General features: G+C 36.8%; 1 protein-coding gene across 1 annotated transcript in view; it reads right to left on the bottom strand.

Annotated features, from left to right (window-relative positions):
- Positions 1–18,929, bottom strand: part of TENM1 (teneurin transmembrane protein 1) — a 792,472-nt gene that overhangs the window by 482,014 nt on the left and 291,529 nt on the right. Inside the window, exons 4-5 of the mRNA XM_044235713.1 lie at positions 6,223–6,483; positions 4,043–4,099 (exon numbers count right to left, since the gene is read on the bottom strand). Coding sequence (XP_044091648.1) covers positions 4,043–4,099; positions 6,223–6,483 — 318 coding nt within the window. The remainder of the gene's footprint in view (positions 1–4,042; positions 4,100–6,222; positions 6,484–18,929) is intronic.

Here is an 18,929-nt window from a genome sequence, read left to right as displayed (position 1 = left end):
GTTTACCTTTGTGATCAAGAGGCTGACTGGGGGCTGTGGCTGCCACTGCCTAGCATCACGAGAGGATTGTACTGCATATCGCTACTCCAGGCAAAGATCAAAATTCAAATTCAAAGTAGAATTAATACTGAATGAGTATTACTTTCTCACACCATAAAGTCAAAAGCATGTAAGTCGAACCATGGTAAATTGGGGACCATCTGTATACTTTATTAGTTACAGGTTTAAAATGCTTTTTCTTTGTTTCTCTCCATTTAGCTTCTTGATATGCAATTTCATTTTCACTTTTTATAATCCAACTGTTTCATTTAGGCCATATGTGAAAAACACATTCTTGGAAATTGATTACCCAAATTTAGCTGCCCATATCGTTTATTCCTCCAGTCTGAGGTATAGTCAAATGTAATTATGAGGGGTACCTTAGTTGCTGAGGTTGATGCTCAAGTGGGACTGCAAAATCCTTCTAAGAAATGCCCACTGGATCGCCTGTCAGAGGCAGAGCTGTGTTTTAGAGGACCAGAGGTTTGACCCACCAGCATTTCTATCCTTGTAAGATCAAAGAAGAGCTACAAAAATATATTGATAGGGAGGGAGACAAACCATAAGTGACTCTTAATCTCAGGAAACAAACTGTGGGTTGCTGGGGGGAGGGGGGTTGGGAGAAGGGGGGTAGGGTTATGGACATTGGGGAGGGTATGTGCTTTTGGGTAAATTGGAAGGGGAGATGAACCATGAGAGACTATGGACTCTGAAAAACAGTCTGAGGGGTTTGAAGTGGACGGGGTGTGGGAGGTTGGGGTACCAGGTGGTGGGTATTATAGAGGGCACGGCTTGCATGGAGCACTGGGTGTGGTCCAAAAATAATGAATACTGTTTTTCTGAAAATAAATAAATTGGAAAAACAAAACAAAACAATATATATATATATATATATATATATATATATATATATATATTGCCTCTCAGTTTTATTTTTTTCCTCAGGGCAATGTTGGTAGTAAGGTGAAATGGGAATGGTGAAGGGGTAAAAATGAATAAAGAAGTATGGTTGATAGCAAAGGGTCCTGCTCACAGATCTCAGGATGAAGCTAACTTGAGTAAATCTGCATTTTTCCTAAACAGACCATTAAGCATCAATAGACAATTTACTTAGGACAAATCTGAGGGAATGGAAATAAACTCCATTAGTGTTCCAATCACCCTATGAAAGCTGAGAAATCTGGATTCCCTTCTGCTACCCTATGTTCTCCTTCCCTTCCCCTTTGCTTCAGGCAGCTCAGTCCAAGAGTATCAGTGTTAAAATGGACGGCTATTTATTTTAATCCCTCATAGGTTATAGTATGTCAGAGACTTAAATTCTCACCTTCCACTTCAACTCTGCCATTATACTTTCAGGGTTTTTTTTTTTTAAATTAAGATTTTATTTTTAAGTCATCTCTACACCCAGTGTAGAGATTATTAGCAATTATTATTATTATAATTATTATAATTATAAAATAATATAAATAAATAATATAAATTAAATAATATAAATATAAATATTATTATTATTATTATTAACAAATTAACAATTTCCCCCAATCTTCACTTTTCTCCCACATTTATAGGAGTGAGGCCTAAATTGTCCTAAGCTGGTCTATGATATTTTGGCCACTGTTTCATCAATAATCCCCAAATCAGAATGTACAAGAGGATGGAAATGAAAGAAAGAGTCATTGACACTAACTGAGGCACAGGGATGGGGTGGCATGGAGTCTGAAATAGTAAAATACATAAATCTTAAAAATTTACGCCATTTTACTCTTTTTAAATATAGTATATACAAAGTCAGATTAATGAAAAAGATGCCCTGCTAGGTCTCCTTCCATGAATGGATGAGATCAATGGGAAATGAATAGCAACATTTGCACAAAAAAATTAAGTTCCATTCATTGAAAATAACTATTTCTTCAAATTAATATGCTTTTAGAAAAACCATTTATATATTTTTTTAAGGATTGTATTTATTTATTTGACAGACAGAGACCACAAGTAGGCAGAGAGGCAGAGAGAGAGAGGGAAGCAGGCTCCCTGCTGAGCAGAGAGCCCGATGTGGGGCTCGATGCCAGGACCCTGAGATCATGACCTGAGCTGAAGGCAGAGGCTTAATCCACTGAGCCACCCAGGCGCACCAACCATTTATATTTTAATCTTAACTCAAACCTTCTCTGTGAGAACCTAGGGAAATGTTGAAGACTGCTCACACCTGGTTATAACTGATTGAAAGTTTATAGAATCAAATTGGTGAAATCGTACTATAGATCATAAATTAAGATTCTAAATTGTATACTTTTTATTGAAAATTAGTAGTAGGAGTCAGAGTAAGATGTATAGAACTCTCACCAAGAAGGAAAAAGTTATATAAGTTCACATTATATGTGAGTCAAGGAAGGAAAGAAATGGCTATTTGGAAAATAATCAGTTGCAATTCAGAAACCAGATAGTTAAGTGCAACTGATTATTTTCTAAATAGCCATTTCTTTGCTTCCTTGACTCACATATAACAAGAGAATCTATTTCGCCGAGTGATCAGAAGATCATATGAGACAAAGATACTAAGTGTTGTTTGGAAATTGTGTTGTGCTCATCAATAATAATAATGAACATTCAAATTGTACTTACATGTTACAAATATTATTCCATATTTTTATATACATCAGTTTATTCAATCATCACAAAATCCTCATGGTAGACATTAATACTATCCTTATTTTACAGGTGATGAAATTCAGGCACAGAAACTTTATAGAACTTTCCCAGCATTACACAGCTGGGATTCAAACCTAGGTCTCCTGGCTCCACAGTCCAAACTTATAATCACTATGCTCTACTACCTCTCAAAAGTTGAAATCATTCTTGGAGGTAACTATTGGGCCAATAGAGTCTTACAGTGAAGATGAGTTTTTAGCAGACTCAATCATTGGTTTTCCTTAGCAGCCCAGCCCAATTTTGTGATACTCTATCCAGTTCCTAAAACAAACAATAAGGAAAATAAACCTACAAGGAAAATAAAGGATGCATGTCCTTTACTCCTGTGTCTTCCAACTCTGTCTCAGTAAATAGTATTATACTGTCAAGGTAGACAGATGGTTGATTAGACTGAGGGTCAAATGAAACTGAATAGTTTCATTCTTGAAAGTCCCTAATACATCCGATGAATAAGACACAGTGATACAGTATAGTGGCTCCCTCCAATCATCAGTTCTCATGGTGGGGGGGGGAGAATATGCATTTTAATAAAGCTCATTCTGATATATCTTTCTTTGATCCCTTCCCCCCGCCACCTTCCAATTTCGAGTCATTGCCTTGTGGTCAGATATGAGGATTCCCCCTCCCCCTCGAGAGTTTGATTTGCATCAAAATCATTTATAAATATTGCTTTCTTTCATGCCTCGGGAAAAGAGGCAAAACCTAATGAGCGCAGCGAAGACAAAAGTAAAAAGGACACCAATAGTCCTCACTGAAAAAATGATACAATATAAACAGAGGTTTACAGGGAAGAATGAACAACATTTCTTTCATTGAAGGTGCTATTTATAATTGATGACACGGATATAGCAGGATTCTAAACCCAAGCCAGAGCATCTGAAGAAAAGACCAAAGCCATTTGCTAGGTGTTGTAAAGCTACGACAATATCTGAATTAAATTAATGACTACAGCCATGCAAAAAATCATAGATAAAGTAGGAAATCATAAGGCCTAACGCAATTCATCTTGATTTAAGATCTACACCTCCATGCTAAATCAATGTTTCCTCAGCTTGGATCTTATCTTGTCCTTGTCCGGAGCTCTTGCCTCACCTCTTCTTCACTACCAACACACACACATGAAGTTTTCCAGAGAAATGCAAACCAATAAGCAGCCAATGAACTAATCTTTGACAGGTTAAATAACCAGCCCTGTGTGTTGTTTGTCGGGGGGCAGAGTTCCATTTTGTGGGATGGGTGTCAGGGATGGGGTGAGGTAAAAATAATCAGTGGTCAAATATTTGGAGACACTTACCTTGAGTAGACCCAGCTTGAGCCTCCATGTCGCAACAAACTGGAGAGAATTTAAAACCTGTAATATTAAACATTTTACGAATTAATCCTTATCCAATGTATCTGGGATTCTTCAATCTTTAATCCCTACCCTTCATCTGGTAGTATTTTTTTAATAACAGATTCAATGAAATATGATTCACATATCATAATGTTCATCTTCTTAAAATGTATAATTCAGTAGTATTTAGTATTTTCACAGAGTTCTGCAACCATCACCAATATATTGATGAATTATTCCATTACCTCAAAAGAAACTCCATACACCTAGAGTCTTATGGAAGTGGAAGAATGGTGGAAATCCAAGGAGAAACTTCTTTCATTTTAATGTTTTAATGCAGTGAACTGCTATATAACTTCATATGTCAATACCGACATGAGGTACAAGAAGTCTCAGTGATGTAGAATATCTAACACCCTTTTTACATGAATTTGGTCATTTTTTTTCTGTTTCACAGCTGAAGCCCAGAAAACTTTAGAGACTAATCCAAGGTCTCATTACTTCCATCCTAATGCTCTTTCACTTATATGACTATGCATACATACATAGATCACCTATGTTCCCTTCTCATTTCCATAATTCACCTCCTACACTCTTGGCCAAAGCCAGCAATACATACATACATACGTACATGAAAATAAACTAAAAAAAAAAAATAAGAAGACTCCAAGCATACTTGGTGATATTACAAAATGTTATGGTCTAACATAAAGGAAGTTATATTCTAACTACTGGATAAATGGTCATTCCAGATTATATCCTTGTGGCTAGGGTCCCCTATGGGCTGAACAAGGCAGAGGAGGACAGAATAGAAAAAGCTGTAGGTATAGGGTGGCTGGCTACCGCTCTGTCACCTGAGAAAACACTAATTAGCCACTGCTAACAGAGGAGACCTGTGGTCACAGTAATGGGACCTATGAAGTTTATACAAACAGAATGAAGAGCACAGACTGTGTTTAATCAAGCAGAGAGAGTCAATTATCATATGGTTTCACTTATTTGTGGAGCATAACAAATAGCATGGAGGACAAGGGGCGTTAGAGAGGAGTAGGGAATTTGGGTAAATTGGAAGGGGAGGTGAACCATGAGAGACTATGGACTCTGAAAAACAATCTGAGGGGTTTGAAGTGGCGGGGGGGTGGGAGGTTGGGGTACCAGGTGGTGGGTATTATAGAGGGCACGGCTTGCATGGAGCACTGGGTGTGGTGCAAAAATAATGAATACTGTTTTTCTGAAAATAAATAAATTGGAAAAAAAAAAAGAGAGAAAGAGAGAGACAAACCAAGAAAGAGTTTCTTAACTATAGAGGACAAACAGGGTTGCCAGAGAGCTAGTGGGTGAGGGAGTGGGGGAAAAGGGGGAAAGGAATTAAAAAATACACTTATCATGATGAAAAATAAAATAAAATGAAAAAAATTATAAAATTAAAAAAAATAAGCATTAATGTGCTTTTTATGAAAGCATTTTGTTCTTCAGTAGGGACAGAAGTAAAATAAATTAACCTCTTCTCACCAATTCAAAAAGACAAAATTTTTCTGTTTCTAAAAGTTCTTAAAAAAGAATATATAATAGTAATTTAATGATATTGGTATTATTACTTAGTGTCTGGCAAATGGCTGAAGTTAATTTACCTTTTGGGCTTTTTTTTTTATTGTTTCAGTCTAACCTGGTTAATTTGAATCTGTCCGTACATTTGACAGGTTAATCCGAATTAAAACAGAAAGCACATACAGAACAACTTGGTATACAGTCATTCATCTCATTGTTTATATGTTGATGTAAAGCCAAAATACACGAAATGAACACTTTCTGTAATAAATACCACTAGTAGTGCACTGGAAAATAAAGATGAAAATAAAAGGTGAGTAATAAATATGACATGCATAATATCGATGATGACATGAGATTATTTCCTTTGGGGGATCACCAGAAATAAAAAGTATTTTATCTATTATTACAAATAAGGGTGTCTATTTTCCAGATACTTGGGTACGTACCTTGTCCATGGGAACTCACTAACCTGCATTTCTATGCTGTACATTACATGAAAGATAAGCAGAAAGAGGGAAGAAAAACAAAACAGAGGCTAAAAACTGCATTTTCTCTGGGTTTTACTTAAACAGTATAGATAGTTCTATTACCATTCTCCCCATCCGACTTCCTTTCATGGTCTGTATCAGTCAAGGACAGTGCAGAATTGGCCCGGCTGGACAAACAGGAACTATGCTCTGATTTCATCCCCCGTATCCACATTCTCAGAGCGTGATCAGGTGAGGCCGCACCTTCGGTCTCTGTGTCCACATCAGAGCCCATCTCTAGTTGGTACCCGTGCCGAGGAACACTGTGCATGTCTGTCTGGTAGCCAGAACACAGAGCGTGAGGAGCTTCACAGAATTCCATCTCTGAGAAGAAACGAAGTTCACAGGAAAAGTTTAGAAATAGGAAGAAAGATCCGATAAAATTCTACTTTCTATCCTTACGCCCCCCCCCTCGCTAGTAATTATGTGTTTTTGCAAACTTAGAATTCTGGCCTTTTTATTTATGGTAGCTAGGATTCTGTGCTTATTTTGCACTTCTGTAGCTTAAAATTATGCTCCTGTTGATTCTTACAAGCTCTGGAAAAAGCATGCCCAAAATAGCTTTATAGCTACAATTTTAGGTTGCACAAAATGTAATGAAATAAGTGAATGCAGACGAGTATAAAGTGTAGAAAGCTGTCCTTTAAAAGATTTTTCTCTTCTAGGAAGAATATATATGATCTGTAGAGCACACCTATGCTTAAAATAATAAAACTATTGGCTTTCCTAAGTATTTCATACAGATTAGGATTAAGAATAAATAATTCAATGTGAAAAATCTGGGGGAAAATGTTACATATTTAAACATACTTCTCTAAAGTGTTTCCCAAAACACATTAGCTTAACCACCTGAAACTATGAGTGTTTAATATCATTATTCCCCATAGTCTCCAAAGGAGTTTGAGGCTTACCTGAGGCTAATGATTCTGTTTCATCCATTCATTTCATTCATTCATTTTAACAAATACATAAAAAATATTCAATTGTATATTTCACCTTAGCAGATCTTCACAGTTTGGATTCCCCCCATTTCCCCCCCACAAGTCTTAGATCCATATAATGCTTAGGATATTGCAGATGATGTAATGAATCCCCTCTTTTTACCGTTGAGGAAAATAAGGTCCAAAGTGTAGGTGTCATTTGTCTATTGCACATGGCAGGTAGCAACAGATCCCTTTTTCCTAAAAACACCCATCTGGGCACGGTGTCCTCTAGACACTGGTGAAACCCCATCCACTTACTGTATGTATATCAGGCATTCAGTCTTACATTCAATTTTGCATTCAATTATGGCAAGGTGTCAGAAAGGGGGAAAAATGCTTTAACAGTCCCTAATAAGTTAATGAAAAATGACCACATGCCAAGATATATCATCTGAAATGTCCATGTAATACTTAGATAAGGTAATCCGGGGATGTTGTACACTATATAGGATTTTCTCAGACTGACATCAGAGACAGGGTATGTCATTTGGCTGGGAAGAAGCTTAACTGAGTGCATCTAATCCTTAGCACATATCAATAAAATGCAGACCCTAAAATGAATTCAATTCTTTGAATACAGAAAGTGTTAGAATTTATATAGACAGACCATGCACTAGATAGAAGAGTGCAGAATATGAATATGTGTTTTAAAAATAGCTGTTTATGTGACATATAATTGCCAAAAAAAGATTTAACGAATCAAATCTTAATGCTTATTTAATAGCCATTAGGTGCTCAGCACTGTGCTCTATGAAACAGATATCGTGGGCAGAGAAGGCTACTATAATGTATTAGGATAATTCAATTATAAATTAATTTTCTCAGGGTTATAAGTCACTGTTAAGCTCATTACTTAGGATTTCTGTGCTGCATGTTTCTAAGAGTAATTCTGTTTTTCCACAGAAATTTGTCTAAATTCCAAAGCAGTAATTAAAAATAGACGTGTTTTCTACCTGTCAAACATATAACCTCAGGAAACTGTGCTTCTCCATGACATAAGGCTAAAAGCAAAAATCCATTTTGCCCAATATAAATCTTAGTGATCTAGAATATTGTGATCAGTTAATATTCATGCCTCTTAATTTCACAATGTTTCATTATCCAATCCTACTGAGCAACTGTTGCTACAGCAACCTGACCATGAACCTGTCAGCTTAAAGCTGCAGGGAAGGAATTTTATACAGGCCTGCATTCACGACTTCCTTCACTCCCCTAGACCAATGCTTCCCAAACTTCAGCATGTTTCAGAATCACCTGGAAGGCTTCTCAAAATACAGATTGCTGTGCCTGCCCTCCAGTTTCAGTTTCTGATTCAGAAGGTCTGGAGGAAGACTTGGGAATCTGCATTTCTAACAAGCTCCCAGGTAAGGCCTATACTCATGGCCCAGGGACCACACCTTGAAAACTCCATCCCTGGATATTTCCTGAAGTCAGTGGGAGCCAGGAAAAGGGACAAAGTGAGAGAACAACCTTACTGGGGCATTACCAAAGATTCTGCAGCAACCAGCTGTAATTCTATTTGGAGACACAAGAAAGAAAGTGCTTGAATTGAATTGCTATGAAGTGTCCCCATTTGTTTCCCCTGGATTCAGGGCACTAATTAGGAAATTTACTTTCAAAAGCACAGCCTTGCATTTATTTTCACTCATACAATGACACTGAGATGTTATTTTCCAAAGACTACAATATGAGCATCTGAGTCATGGTAAAGACATTCACTGGAAAAGGATGAGCAAATAAAAATAAATACACAGCCAATTTGACATTTTATATAATAAAATACTAGATATGGTTAAAAAATAAAGATCACTGGCAAATGTAAGAAGAATGCCTTTTTGTTAAAGAGATTTATTTCCCATTCAAAAAGAAATCTGAACATGGATTTGTCCCTTTTAAGGAAATGTGGTGTAATATGATAAAAAAAATTCATGTAAGATTTCCATTGGAGCAATAGTCTGATCTGAACACAAGATTAAACTACAAATTCTGTAATTAAAACAACCTGGTAAAAATACACTTCCCTTGTTGATACATAATTAGAAAAAGTAACAATCCAAGTAAGCTATCAGATGTTTTTTTAATGTTCAAACAAAAATAAAAGGAGAGAAAGAAAAGAAAAAAGTTTCCCTTACTCCCAGTAAAGGATTTGAACACTTCCCTTTCTTAAAATCAACGTTACCACTGTGAATTATTTCCTTAAATATACAAAAGTCTCAGTGGTGTTCAAAATTCCCATAGGATGCATTTTCTATAAAGCACTTACAATGCACCTTAAGTGGTTGTTTTTAGCCTTGCACATATAACCTTGTTACCTAAAATACTATATATTCCCTAGAGAAGATGAAGTTCAATTGGATTTATTATAGGTCTACTCTTACCAAACCTAACCATAAGAGAAATGACAGTACACTCTTAGGATATCTAAGATTTAAAAAGATAGATTGGTATCATAAGAAATTATAATTCAAGAATAAACAGATACAGATGTTGCCAAGTGAATGAAGTACTTGGGGCTTCACAAATATGTATTTAAATTTTATTATAATGAAAATCTATTTTGCAGTCTCGTAAGAGACAAAATATGAGCAAATCAATACGTTGAAATCCAGTTTTTAAAGGGGTAAAAGATTTGAAAAAATGCCTCACAAAAAAGGTGTGCAAACAACCAATAAGCAACTGAAAAGATGCTCCACATCATTAGTCATCTAAAACTGCAATGAGATACCACTACAGTCCTAACCATAATGGCTAAAAAAACTTCTGACCACACCAAGTGTTGACAAGGATGTGGAGCAACCATATACACTGCTAGTGAGAAAGTAAAATGGTACAACCACTTTGGAAAACAATTTGCCCATTTCCTAAAAAGGTAAAGCAATCCTTAACAAGAGATCAACGTACTCCTGGATACCTATCCTAAAGAAATGAAAACTTTTGTCCAAACAAAATTATATACAAGGTTGTTAATAAGGTTTATTCATAATAACTTAAAAAAAAGATACAACCCAAGTATCCACGAAGAGCTGAAAGGATAAACTACCTGTGGTAGAGCTATACACACAGGATGCATGGAATACTACACAGTCCTAACAATGAATGAACTACTGATACATGGCAAGATACATGGACCGCAAAACAATTATGCTATGGGAAAGAAGACCAACAGCATGTCTACATGTATGCTTCCCTTTAAACAAAATTCTAGAAAATGCAAACCCATCTATAGTGACAAAGAATAGATCAGCAGTTTCCTGAGGGAGAGAGTGAGGGAGAAGTATAGGACAAAGGTGCACAAGGAAACATGTCTGCTGTCTTGATTGTGACAATAGTTTCACATGTGTATACATGCCAAAGTTTATCAGTTGTACAATTTAAGTGTGTGTAGTTTATTGTACTTTAATTATACCTCTATAAAATTCTTTTAGTGGATTTTATACCACCAGGAAATTGGACAGTGAGGAGACCAGAGACACAGTCAATTTTCATAGGTGGAGCCACAGGTCTTGACTTAGAAGCAGGCCCTACTCTTTTCCTCCCTGTGGAAGAAAGTTCATGTAGCATGAATAAAACGGTAGTCAAAATGCTGTCTTGCTTTCTATCTAAGTCAACAAGCAATCAGGGCTAACTGATGCATGACTTCTCTGTGATTCTCTAGGGAGCACTTTTTTCCCTAGGAACATAAACAGCTGAAAGCTAATTGTAGGAGGGAAACAAAGAATGACACTGATTATTAGTGAACTTTCCGCATCTAAGAGAACGTTCTGTAGCTGGGGATTATGAGACTAAGTTGAGTGGATCTGGCACAAAGGATCACTTTAGGCCACTATTAATGCTAATAAATTAATATATTTTTTTAAATGCTATAAAGTGCCCAGTAAAATGAACTATGGAATTTTCTCTCTGAATCTAGGGATTGATCTTCAGGTGTTCAGCCTGGAGAAGTCATTTATCAAAACTTGAAAGGGAAAGTCATAGTTATCTATATCAGCATTTTTCTAGAAATGCCATTTTGAGTTCAATAAGCTCAAGATTTTATTTTCCTTAAAATTCCACCCCTCCAAAATTCCTCTAAAAAGGGAGCTTTATGGCATCACACTCCAAATAGATAATTGGATGCCAAAAAGCATGATTAATCTTACGCATGACATGAGTAATTTGTGATCTAACTTCTAAAGAGTGTAGTCCATTTCCAAAGTAAGGAAGAGGGAGGGGAATAAAATTATTAGCTTTAATTACTGTGATTCATAAGAAGCCTTATGGACTACATGCAAAAGCAGGTGTTTCTAATTAGCCATGCTGTTTTTGGATAAGCCACTTAATATCTTAGGGTCTCAGTTTCCCCACTTGTAAAATATTCAGGTCTACCTGGACATCGATCTCTAGGTAACTCCCTTGTTCTAAAATTCTGTAATTATAGCTTGCCCTGTTATTGCAAAATGTGGAATGGTTAATATTTACAAATGGGGAAAGAATTAGTGGTTTTGTAAATCAAGGTGCTATTCACAGTTCTATTGTGAAGGATAATCACACATGATAGCTAAATAAGATCTTGTGTCATGATTACAAGACTTGCAATATTAAAGTATTGATACAGCTTAGGTATTCATTGTGAATTGCAAGAGTAGTGATAGAGTATGTAAAGTAAATAACATAATAAAATCAACTGAATAAATAATTATTCATCAGACATAAAATTGTCAGTTTATAAACATGGCTATCAAACTGTACTCTATAGCATGATGAATAAAAAGTCACACAATTAAAAAGTATCACTGACCCACTAATAATTCATTACCGGCTCTAGGGAAAAATATAATGAGTTAATACAATCTTAAGCAAGAGAGGAAGGAGGGAAGGAAGGAAAGAAAGGAAGGAAGGAAGGAAGAAAGTAAAGGGGGAAGGAAGGAAAGAAGTGAGCAACACCAGAAAGAACACAGATAATTTTCACTGTTGGGTACCATTTTGTATTTCTCAGTGTAGTGGGCTGAATATAAAATGCTATCAAATTGTCAAACAAACAAGTTCACGTAAGTTTACTTAAACACAGCTCCACTGAACACCCACTCAATTTCAAGTCAAGGAAACAAAACAAAATAGACTTCTCTGATTCCTCTTAGTCTTAGAAAATTAGCCCAATTTAATTTCCTCTTCTCTTACTTCAAGAAAAAGCTGTATCGAATGCACAGTACTGTACGAGGCACTGAGCAGAGTGAGTTAACAGGACCACGTCATGTCCTTTGGCAAGTTCCACAGAGAGCTTTGTTAAAGGTCCAAATAACAACAAAGTAATAAAGGCACACCACCAGACGTGACCTTTATTTTTCTGCTGAGGGCTTATCAGTCTTTTCTGGGGCACAGCAGTGAGAGACAGAGTGCTCCCACATGTACATCTGGGGCCTGTGGTTATCAGAGGACTTAAAGAAAACAGCAAAGCTTCCTAAGCCTAATCTCCCCACTCATGGTTTCAAATGTACCCATTATCTGGGTACTCAGGATCTACCAATTATGCCCTATTTAATTTTCAAGATTTCTCCATCTGTCAGTACAGCGACAAGCACAGCAAAAAAAAAAAAAAAAAAAAAAAAAAAAAAAAAAAATCTGGGCAGAGTTAAAAGCCTGAAGTAGGAATGTTTATGCTTTGTAGCCAATATTGGCTAACTGGAGTCAACCCAGAAAATAGTTAACAGACCATGTTAATGCCAAAGAGGATGCTCTTGGGAGTACACTGAGTTGCAAATCTGTCAAAATGGCTCAGACCAAAGAAGGATACAGAATTGTAACAGAAAGTCAAAAGGAAGGGAGTTGAGGTAGGAACCTGGAAGGAATCAAAAGGGACTCCAATCATATTTAGAGAGCTAGGAGAACAACCTTCAGCAAGCTAAGAAGGAAGGACATTTACTATGGCAAGAAGCAACTTCTGCCTATTTCCTTGAACTAGTATTCACGTCGGTGCAGGACGCAGTTAGAGTGTGCTCACAGATGGGCGAGCTCGCTCTGACACTAACACACAGCAGTTCCCACCACAGTGAAAAATGTGAGGCTTGCTCTATAGTCTTCATAACAAGAGTCTGGAAAAATAATCAGGGACTAGAAAAGATGGTGGGAGGTCCTGCACTTCAACAGAAATTTAGATCAATGAGAGCCTGTGCATGTTCCCTTTATTTCAACATTTCGAATGAGACAGAAACTTCCTGGCCTAAATGAGAAATTTTCAGGGCTACTGAACACTGAAAATGCATGGTGCTCAATGGCCCTAAAAATTTCTCATTTCTTACCTTTGTTGGTCCAATTTTCTGACTGTTCATAACACTTCGAATCCTGAATTCTTATTGACCACTGTGGTCTTCCAGGTATACTTTTGCATTTTCATTATGTTCACGAAGCATGTGAAGCTGTTTGTTTAATGTGTGTGTGCATGTGAATTTTAAACGGCATTAATCTGCGGCACAAGTCCACTTACAGAAGCAAGACGGGTGAGCTGAAGAGTTAAGTGACCACAAAAAACACTTGTGAGTGCTTCAAACCATACTTAGAAAAGCAAACAGTGTGACTTCTGTAACATTCTACACTAATCTGTAAGCATTTATTTTGTGATGAATGAGTAAAGATACCAAGATAGAATTGTGCACTGGAGTCATTGTTTATTAAAACAACAACAACAACTACTACTACTATACTACTACTACTACTACTGAATAAACCACATTCTGCTCTTTAATGGGGTTCCTCTTACCATCTTTTAAAGATGCCCCATTCTCCTTTGCCTGTGTATCTCTGGACATATTGTGCCGGCTTCCTGCAATACCTCCCCCCTCTCTGGTTTTTCACTAATCTGATTCCTAATATCCAGCCTGTGTTGGTACCTTCACAAAGAATTCTCCAAATTTCTCCTCCCCTCTTTCAATAATCTTCTCCTCATCCACAGCATTTCTAATTTTTACTATATATTTTTATACCTGACTGTATATTTCTTTTTTGTCTACATGTGTATCATCTGTATCACCTACTAAATCAGACCTCCAGACTTCCTACGGTGTTTTCTAAACTTACTGGTATCTCTCAAAATCAAATGAGATAATTTCCACAAAGCTTTGTATGATTTATTAAGGACTACATAAATATAGTGTAGTTTTGTCATCCCCTCAGGCCCTAGAATAATTCTAGTCAAGGACTGATCATTAAATACCAAAGTTTTAAAGTCAGTAGTTAATAGGGAAGCACTCTTGAAAGGATTAAATTTGTGAATATAATTCCAATGCATATGAGATAGTTTTGCTTACCATAAAACAATGCCTACTACTGCAAATTGAAAAATTGCTATTTTGGTAAATCAGCTATGCATTTCAAATGATAGATGTTCCACAAATTTGCCAAGAAGAGAGAGATAGCAGCCCACTGGCTGTGGAATCAGGAAAAACAATTTATAGCAGTATCAGAGTAATGGAGAACACGTTCTCTCTATTGTCTTCTGACTGAAATAGTATCACAAAGGAAGCTGCCCTCACTATATTGTTTGGTTTAATGAATTGGGAAATGACTCCGTATTAAAATTCTTCAAAATATACCCCAGGGTATAGAACTGGGAAGCTTCTTAGAACCAGTGTAAAAGCCTGGGTAAAGACAATCTTTCAGCTAGCTTGAGTGGAAACTTCTTTCATCCTTCTCATCCATCAGTTTCATACCATTTACCAGATAGAAATTACTATCTTAACAAATCTGGAGAGTGTCCTAGAGTATGAGTAGGTGGCTCCTCAGAAAGACTTTTCATGAAATGTTTTTTTCAGGAATATAAAAGAAACTCTCCAATTGAGCAAAGGTTGTGGAAAGAACTCTTAGGACACACATCAGGGACTTCTGAATGTGAATTCTGTTTATGGGAAAGCACTAAATTCTAGACAATTTAAAACGTTAAATCATTAAATTCTTGATTTCCAGTCAAGACAGAATGACAGGGACCAAATTTATTCTCCTACCTGAAACTATAACAACAAAACCCAGATAAAATGTAAGAAATGAACATGTTTTGGACATTGGGCAACAAAGGACAGTGATTCCTGAGATAGGGGAAATGCATGAGATGAGCCCTATGATTGCCTCAGTTTACTGTCTGCGAAGATTTTCCAGGGTTCAGCAAAGGGAGGAAGAACATAGGTGGATCCCAGCAGCCTCTCTAAGTTAAGGAGATGGACCTGCTTGTCTGAGAAAGCCAAGACAGCTAGAATTTGCAGTACAGAAGTGCCAAACCGGAGAGAGCTACATAGAAAGAGAACTCCAGAGACCTGCAGAGCTCCCCCACTCCAAACCTCCATTAGTCACTGGAGTCCTGACTGGCACAAGCATGGAAGAAAATCACCTGAGATTGAACAACAAACCGCCTAAAAGGATTAAAGGAAACAACTTTGAGTCTGAAACAGGGCTGGAAATAGTCCCTGTTCCCAACAGCTGGAGTGAAAAAAAAATCTCATGATGCATGGGCATTGAGTACATTTTGATAAACCCACTGTGAGTTGAAAATACTGGAAGTAAAAAATGCATGTAATATACCTAACTGACTGACCATCATAGCTTACTTAGCCTAGTGCACCTTCAGTGTTCTTAGAACACTTACAGGAGCCTACAGTTGGGCAAAATCATCTAATACAAAGTCTATTTTATAATAAAGTGTTGAATATCTCATGTTATTTTTTAAGTACTGTACTAAAAGTGAAAAGCAGAATGGCTTTATAGGTTGTCAGTGTACTAGTTGTTGACCCTGGTAATTGCATGACTGCCTGGGAGCTCTGGCTCAGCATCATGATAGAGTTTCTTAGCCTATATCAGTAGCCTGGGAAAAGATCAAAATTCAAAATTCCAAGTACCATTTCTACTAAATGTGTATTGCATTCAAACCATCATAATGGAAAAATTGTAACTTGAGCCCTGGTACATAAGCCATTTATGTAAAATGCAAACTAATCCTAATGACAGAAAGCAGATCGGTGGGTGCCTGGGAGTGGGGTGGATAGGTAGTGGCAGAGAGAAAAGCATTATAAAGGGGCAAGAGGAAACTTTTGGGAGGTAATAAATAAGTTCACTATAATGACTGTCTTGATATTTTCATGGGTCTATATATTTATCAAAATTTGCCAAATTGTCCACTACAAATAGGCAATTTATTGTATATTATACCTTGATAAGCAAGTTTTCAGAAAATAGGAGTAGTAAATAAGAATATTTTCTGCTTAATTTAAATGTCTCAGTTGAACACTGGAAACAATGGAACAAAGTAACATGATTGATAACACTAAAAAATCAATCTGTGTTCAGAAACTGCCACGAATGAGGGAAATGATAGATGAGTTTCTCTTGACTTGTCTGCCATTTTGTCTTCACTCTAGTGGAATCACAAGGGCTTCAATTCTAGACAATGAAATTCCAAAATGCTCAGATCATTATAAACTGATATACACATGATCAACAAATTAGGTTTGATCCTAATGTGGCATGAAGGATTTCTGGGCCAATCTGGGCTGAGCAATAAAGTACCATGATAAAGCAGGTCATCTACATACCTGTGACACACATTTGCCATTCCCATGTAGCAAGTTACCTGCTTTTGTTTTATTTTATAGCTACAGATTTCTCTCATGATCCTGGCTAATCATTCTGACCAAATGCTTGTCATCTGTTTCAAAGACTAAGATGAGAGGATCTGGTTTATTTAGTGCAAATGCAGCCCTACTCTTTAAACAACTCTCAAAATCTACTTCTCAACAATGAGAGGTTAGTGATATTCCCATTGTTTACCACTGATTTCTGCAACAGCTCTTTAGTAGCTCGTATATACATATATTATATAGTCAATGGCTGCATGGGTTATTATATAGAGACAGCAGCATTGTAGTCAAACACTCTAGTAATCTGGGCCACTGTTGACCTCATTCTGAAGTATAGTTGATCTGAAATGATAGAATTATTTTTGAGAGTGTGATTACATTATAGTCCTGCCGGTACAAACTTATATTTAGAAAGAAAGGTCATTCTCTATTTACTGTGGAAATTGGGAAATTAATCTACCTTTGTTACCTGGAAATTCACTCATAACCTGACAAAGTACAAGGTTTTAGACTAAGCCACTTGGACTACTAGCTCTAATTTCAAAGCACACATTGTCCAGTCCTAGAGCCCAAGTGGATGGAGGTCAAGCTACCAAGGAACATGCAGTTTTACACATTAAAAAAGAAAGAAAGTACATCCAAACGTGAATTTAGCATCTTCTATTGACCAGGCTCCAAAACATACATTATTTGATTTAATCCTCACAGTATGCCTTGTGAGAAAGGCTATTATTTTTTGAAAAATTTCTTAAAAAATTTATTTATTTGAGAGAAAGATAGAGAGAGCAAGTGGGGAGGGGGCAGGCAAAGGCAGAGGGAGAGAGATTCTAAGCAGGCTCCATGCTGAGTGTGGAGCCCAACGTCGGGCTCAATCACATGTCTCTGAGCCGAATCTAAGAGTGGGTCACTTAACTGACTGTGCCACCCAGGTGCCCCCAAGAAAGGTTATTATTATCTCTATTTATATATTTTTTTAAAAAAGCTACTAAGCCTCAAAGAGAGATTAAGTAAACTGTCCAAAGGCCACACAGATACCAATTGGCAAAGTGAACTCAGAACAAATTTAACAGAATCCTAATCACCTTATACAGCATTATGAAGTAATAAGTAGCACATTCAAATTAACAGCCGAGTTCTCATTTGTGCAATGTATGTGTGGCTGGTGAAAGAACTTCCTGCTTCTCGGCTCCCAGGTCTCATTCAGCTGCTGCTGTTTCCATCTGGATTTTCACAGCCAGCCGCCAAAATACTTTGAGGGATATGGCAGCTGGGAGACAATGGGCATTTCCTTTGTCACTGACAGTATAAAAAAAGAAACCCTTAAGCTGTACATCTATTAGCTCATTAGTTCTTGTATGACTTAATGTATTTTTATACCTCCTTTTGAAGTATTATCCACTTGGTACTAATTCTTATGGATTCACTTCACCAGCATCATGTCACTTTGATTAACTGAAAATAACAGTGATATTTTAGAGCATATTCTGTGTTTCTAGACAACACAAACAACATCTGTGTCTACAGGCAGACAAATAAAAGAAAACGTTGGCCTCTCCTGTGTTTAGCTCCCTAGCTCACAGCAGCTGCCTTAAGGAGAGTTTTGAAATTATTTAACAACATTAACAAAGATGAGATGAGTATTATTCATTGGGAATTGCGTGTTGGAGTATTACTTCAGCACATTATCACCCCGCCACAGGAGACAATCAGATCAAATTGGGGGCATTTCCTGTTTGCAAGGTAGTGTTATCATCTCAGGCTAAATAGACTGAGCCTAAATCTGTGATATACACAAAGAATTTTACATGTATTACAGCGTTCAGAGAAAGACTTCGAGTTGAAAATATCCTACAGTTTCTGATTAAATGTTGAGGAGGAGTTTTCTTTATTTTAAATTTATCAAGGAGGTATGAAATTAGATAAAAGCATGCTTCTCTTTGGCTATCATTTAGCGCTAATACTGCAGGCAAGTTCCACAAAATGCGTTTTTCAAAACCTCTTAAAGCTAGAAAACAAATACAAACAGCAACAATAACATTAGTGCTTTTGAATTGGAAACTTATATGGCCCAATTCCTTATTCACGTTGCTCAGAACATTTAACCCGAATAAGCAAATGAACATCTCAGGCACTTAAGAAACAATGGACAATTTATAAACATGAATGCAATCATGCTCATTTTATAGCTTTT

This window comes from Neovison vison, chromosome X, assembly GCF_020171115.1.
Source record: "Neovison vison isolate M4711 chromosome X, ASM_NN_V1, whole genome shotgun sequence".
Classification (NCBI taxonomy): domain Eukaryota; kingdom Metazoa; phylum Chordata; class Mammalia; order Carnivora; family Mustelidae; genus Neogale; species Neogale vison.
This window is presented reverse-complemented; position numbering and strand designations above follow the sequence as displayed.